Here is a 6,000-nt window from a genome sequence, read left to right as displayed (position 1 = left end):
TGCAAAAACTGAATCACAAACGGGTTTGTGATTTGCGAGTAAAATCAGGGTGAAAGTGAAAAATAGGAAAATGGTAATTCCCAGTTGTGCATTTTCTGGGAGAAACTTCAAGCAGAGCTGCTGTGTAGCAGGAAGACACCTGTGCTCCCACTCCTGGCGCTCATGCTGATCGGGCCAAGTCCAGGAAGTCAGCAGGTGTGCCGCGGTAAGGCGAAGACGGGACCTAACGCAGCTTATTGAATGTTTAGCCCAAGAAACCTTACTGAAGAATGATAGCGTCTATAAGTAATTGATAGAAAGTGTTCATTCTACAGGAACAAATGTAACATTTTCATGTAGAAAGATGCCACCATGACAAGCCACCAGCTGCTGAGTGCTCCGGTCAGCGCTGACATCTGGCTGCGCCAAGCCCAGGCTTACCACGCACCCTGACGCTGCCCATTATGCTGGACATCTGGAGATGTGGGCAGCAGACCAGCTCCAACCAGCCCCGACCCCTAGTCTAACCTGCACTCTCCAAACTCTGTTTGGCATTCCAATCAAAAGACATCTCTACAAATTATAGAAGTGATATAAGCACACAAAACTCCAGGGTAACTAGTTGACAAGAGACGGCCTTGTCACTATCGTCCCTGATAGGAACTAACCATGGAATGAAATCAGCGTGCAGGACCAAAGTTCAGAACAGGAACAAAGGAGCGGAGGCTGAGACAACTGTATGCAGCCCTACACGCACACATGAGCCGGGACGTGAAGGAAGAGCAGAGGAGAGAGGCTGTAGATGCGGGAATCGCCACGGCTTTAGACTGTGCATGGCTTGGCACTGAAATAAAAACCTAAGAAGGGGCGCCTGGGTGGCTCAGTTGGTTAAGCGTCTGACTCTTGATTTCAGCTCAGGTCTTGATCTCAGTGTTGTGAGTTCAAGCCCCATGTTGGGCTCCATGCTAGGCATGGAGCCTGTTTAAAATAAAAACAAAACAAAAGAAAAATAAGAAGTACCTAAGGGATCCATGTCCTACCTGTCGGTGACATTCTTCTTGGATATACGTGATGCCCCGTACAGACTTGACCTAATGAACCAGCGTTTCTATGGCAACCAACCAGTGGGGAAAGCAGCCCAGGATCCAGCTTCCCACGGAGTACACTTACTTGTGTCCAGACTCATGGGCAATGGTGAAGGCCAGTCCAAGACCTGTATCTTCATTAATTGTGCAGCTGCGATATTTACTACACATTCCACTTATGGGTGCAAATCCTATGGGGCATAGAGATCAAAAGAATATACAGCAGTGTTATTGCAAAAAAATAAAGAAGGTATATTATATAAGCATATTTATCCCCTGTCCTTCAGAGAAGTGTACTTCTCACCTTCATGTGGCGAAATCTGAATGGGAAACTCTTGGACAAGCACATAAGGGGTTCTTTGCAATGTGACTGAAGGGGATCTGCTCTCCACATGGAAAATAATTCACGGCTGTATGTGGTGTTCATGTTACAGGTTATAATTGGGGCAGAGTAGAAAACGGTGTTTCCTGTAGATGGAGAAGAATCTCTGCCTTTTTATATAAAAATCTGTGTTCTTGGAAGCCTGAATAAAAGAGTACTGTAGTGAATGGGTACATCAGGAGGTCCCCAAGACCAGCCCAGGTCCAAGGATTCATAGGACTCAGGCTTTGTCATACTCTCAGGTATAGTTTCATACAGACACCAGAGGATGCAGGACAAAATCAGCAACGGGAACTCATGCACGGGGAGAGGTTTGGAGGAAACCATGCAAGAGTTTCCAGAGCCCTCTCCCAGTGGGTCCACACAGGATGCACCTCACTCCCCCAGAAACACGAGGCAGGCTCATTAGAGACGCAGGACCCAAGGATTTTATCCAGGGCTGATGGCATAGCAGCCCTGCGTGGTGTGGACCCAAAGTCCAGACTCCCAGAAGGAAAGCAGACGTCCCGTGGAAACCCCATTATCCGTACAAGCAAGCGGTGCAGGCGCAGTGAGCCCGCTCATCAAGCAGGGGGCGGGAAGCACCCTGGAGTCTGGTTGTCAGCATCCAGCCAGGGCCCACCTTGTAAGCAGGCCTTTCCAGGAACAAGCAGTCACGATTAACCTCTATTTGACTGAGCTCTAGCTGACTAAGTTCGCAGAAAGAAATGCAGAGTTAGAGAAAATGGCTAAGAGAACCCTGGTCAGTAGCACAGTGTGCTTTAGACTATTTGGAAAAAATATCAAAGTCCTGCCTCCAAGATATGTACAGCCTCATAAACATGTTAAAAAATTGCTAAGATTGTGGTATTTATGCAGCAAAGGAAATATGGAGAATATTGCTATAACATCTCTGCAAACATTCATAAATGTACTGTTTCTGCCACAGAATGGGACATCCTTGAATCTGTTCACCCGTTCTCACACATGGGAGAAGAAAAGCGAGAAACTCTTAAGTTAGAAGAGACAGGAACTCTTGAACGTACGAGGGACCGCTCCTTGTGAAGTCTTCACTTTGGGTGAATAAACGCACACACTTAGGCTTGGCCAAGTACCTCCAGGGAAGCACATCTGTGCTTACAGCCATATTCAGCAGCGGCTACCACCATGGATTTGCAACGAGGGGCAAATCCTCAATGTCCTGGGCCCCCAAGGGCACACAGCACGCACACGCTCCTCAAAATGCCGCGGGAGGGTCTTACCCAAGGTGTCACAGGGTTCATTCTTCCAGGAACATATGTCCAGACCCGTCAGCAAGATGGCATGGTCGTGGCGCGTGCTGTCTTTGCTCATCAATCCCGACTGCCACTGGCAGAAGCTACTTAACGTGTGGTCCGCGTGGTGGCTTATCACGAGCCCCGGCTGCGCAAGACAGACCAAGACCCCCATGACAACAGAGAGCAAACACGTCACAAGCCAGTTGTTACTTCACTGTCATCAGCCTGTCAGTAACTGGGATTTCAACTACACAGATGGGTCCGAATGGCCTATAAGCTGAGACACCCATTTCATGGATTAAAATCCAAAGGAGGGTGTCTTCTATAAAATGGATTCAGGGTGGGGGCGCCTGGGTGGCTCAGTCGTTAAGCGTCTGCCTTCGGCTCAGGTCATGATCCCAGGGTCCCGGGATGGAGCCCTGAGTTGGGCTCCCTGCTCTGCGGGAAGCCTTGCTTCTCTCTCTCCCACTCCCCCTGCTTGTGTTCCCTCTCTCGCTGTGTCTCTCTCTGTCAAATAAATAAATAAAATCTTAAAAAAAAAATAAAATAAAAAATGGATTCAGGGTGGACACTTCTGTTCACATTTCTGTAGTTCTGTACAAAGACAGCTGGGATGTAGTTAGCCGACCCCGAATGCATTTTCAATGCCCCAAGAAAGATGAGTCGCCGTGCATGCAAGGTCTGCATCAGAATCTTTGTAAAGCACTCTGTAAACTTATATAAGGCAACAGAACCATTTATATGTGATTTTGCACGTACACAAAAACACACCTAGACGGTTGATTTCATAACCAAGCTGGGCACCTGGGATTTCTGATTCATAACTCTTACCATTTATCATTGACAGTATTAAATTAAGTCACTTTCCTACAGAAGCAACATGCTTATGAGAAGGGGCAGGTCAACTGGAAAAGCTCTCTTCCTAGAAAACAGACAGGAGCCAGAAGGAAACAATGCAGGATACATCCCACCAGATGCATGTATACCACGTCTAACACAGCAACAGTGAAATGTCAGGGGAATTCAGAAGTGGGGGGTCAGGAACACCAGAGCAGGCTGCAATGAGTTATTTGATCTTTGTTGCTATTTCTTCCCATGGCTCCGTCAGAGAAAGCCAGGTTAAACAGCGTGATTCCAGGACAACTTGAGTAAAGCATTCACGATTAGATATTGGGTTGAAATGTGCGTTTCTCGCTCACTGAAGAGGTTTTCTCCTTCAGTGCTTATTTTGTCTTTGCAGAGAGTCAAATGCACCTAAGTCTACTGCCGCACTGGGACATGCCTCACATTCTTCAGCAGGTGATTTCCAGGAACACCGCATTAATCAGAGTTAACACAGGTGTACGATCAAAAGATAACCTCGCTTATTCTTTGCAGCTTGGATGAATTCCAAGGTGAAACCGATTTAATACAACGAATAATTAACCTGTCACCTGAGACGCCCTGCCAGTTGAGCAGCCCCTGTCCAGACGCTCACTCACACAGACAATGAAGCTGTATCTTCCTGACCACTCGGGCTAGAAATAGGCTTGCCCCTGCAGGCCCCCACTGTCCAGAAAAAGAGCAACACCTCAGAAGCTCCCCTTCTGGAGGCATCTTAGATCTTATGAGTGATCTCTGTTTCAGCTAAAAAAATTCTGTGTTATAAACAAGAGAACCATGGCTAACGGGGGACCCCGCTAAGATGTCAGCACGGGAAGCTCACTCCTCCGGTGCGGAGCCAGCGATCAGCTTGGGGCCAAGCAGAAGTGAGAGTCCTGCATGGCTGAGACTCTCCCATTACATGTGCCATAGAATGTGCATACAGAACCTCCCTTGAACTGAAGTGCAAGCCCGTGTATTTACACAGGGACGCTGGGATGCAAGCAAGGAGACGCTTTTACCCACTGCGACCAAGATCCGCCATAATGAGGTGTTTGGATGCAATGAGGGACATGCGCATGGCATTCCAGAATCTCTGTGAAAACACAATCCTGTGACTGAAGCTGGTAGGGGCTGTAAGTCCGGTCAGTCTTAGGAGGTCCCAGAGGAAAACAACAATGCCCCACAGCACGATTTCACTGTAGTTTTCATTTTCTAGCAGAGACCTGAAAGGGCTCAGTTCCACCCAGGAGCCTAAAAGCTCACGTTGGGGAGGTGGCTGAAGACACACTGTGCACTTTGTATCCGCAGTGTGGGTCCCACGCATATGTTTAAGGCAGCTCCTCTGTTCTATTTTCTCTTACGCCTACTAAGAGAGTATTCCTCACTACCTCTGCACACACACACACACGCACGTGCACGTGCACACACACGATTCAAATAATCATTAAAGGAACCGGTAAGAAACTCATTGCATTAGACACAAAATATTAAACACTTTTGTTCCCAAGTGAGAGAAAAGTCAAGAAACCAAAGAAGGATCACATTGAGGGGAAAAAAGGCCTCACTTTGCATTTATTTTTCTGGGAGGAAAGAAGGTGGCAGCTTCAAAGGCAGATTACCTGTTCTTCCTCTAGAAGGATCAGACCTACAATTGCAATGTTGATGTTTCCTCCTATCGTTCCGTCTTTGAACAAAGCAGACACCTGAAAAAGACGGGCAATCTTGTCAGGCCCCGCACGTGGTGCCATTTCCCCCATCCCCAGAGTCCTGCCGGGGACGGCGGGTCCCCATTCTCTCGTGACACAGCAATGCCGACTTTCTTAGGCTGCTAGACGGACCGGTACAGAAATGTCTAAGGGCCAGGTAGAGCAAGCGTGGAATCCTTACCATGGGGCAGGCAGCCAGACGGGACACCAGCAAAGACACCCAGGTTCAGGGGTGCTGAGGTGGAATGCAAGTGTGTTTTCCAAAACATCGTCATCCCAACTTGTTTTCAAACCACACGCATGTGACCTGGGATCTTGTCTTCCATTATTTACGTGTTACTTAGTCACCCACGTGGGGCTTAGATGCTTCTCGTCATCACAACGGCTGCCAATCTGGGACACGGGACATTTTACCCAAGATGGTAGCCTATAGGGTTGTAGGTTTTTCTGACTTTATAGATAAAATAGTATATATTCAGTATTTAAACCTTAATGTTCCTAAAGAGGTGGGTATTTCTGTATAGCCCTCTAAAATCACACATAAGTGGATTTACTGCACTAAATAGTCTCAGCGCCCTCTTATAGATTTCTAGTAAATGAAGACATTGACCCACCCAAAACATGCCCCTGGCTCACAGAGAGGGCCAGGCCGTTTCCCCTCCTTACAGTGTTCTCTGACGTTCTGAACATGGCTCTTTAGGTTGGAGCACAGTAAGAGTGAAGGAGTC

General features: G+C 47.6%; 1 protein-coding gene across 1 annotated transcript in view; it reads right to left on the bottom strand.

Annotated features, from left to right (window-relative positions):
- Positions 1–6,000, bottom strand: part of ADAMTS16 (ADAM metallopeptidase with thrombospondin type 1 motif 16) — a 131,345-nt gene that overhangs the window by 83,904 nt on the left and 41,441 nt on the right. The window contains exons 6-8 of the mRNA XM_081825784.1: positions 5,186–5,269; positions 2,688–2,847; positions 1,150–1,255 (exon numbers count right to left, since the gene is read on the bottom strand). Coding sequence (XP_081681910.1) covers positions 1,150–1,255; positions 2,688–2,847; positions 5,186–5,269 — 350 coding nt within the window. The remainder of the gene's footprint in view (positions 1–1,149; positions 1,256–2,687; positions 2,848–5,185; positions 5,270–6,000) is intronic.

Source organism: Leptonychotes weddellii, chromosome 7, assembly GCF_054177405.1.
Source record: "Leptonychotes weddellii isolate Sample4059 chromosome 7, ASM5417740v2, whole genome shotgun sequence".
Taxonomy (NCBI): Eukaryota; Metazoa; Chordata; class Mammalia; order Carnivora; family Phocidae; genus Leptonychotes; species Leptonychotes weddellii.
This window is presented reverse-complemented; position numbering and strand designations above follow the sequence as displayed.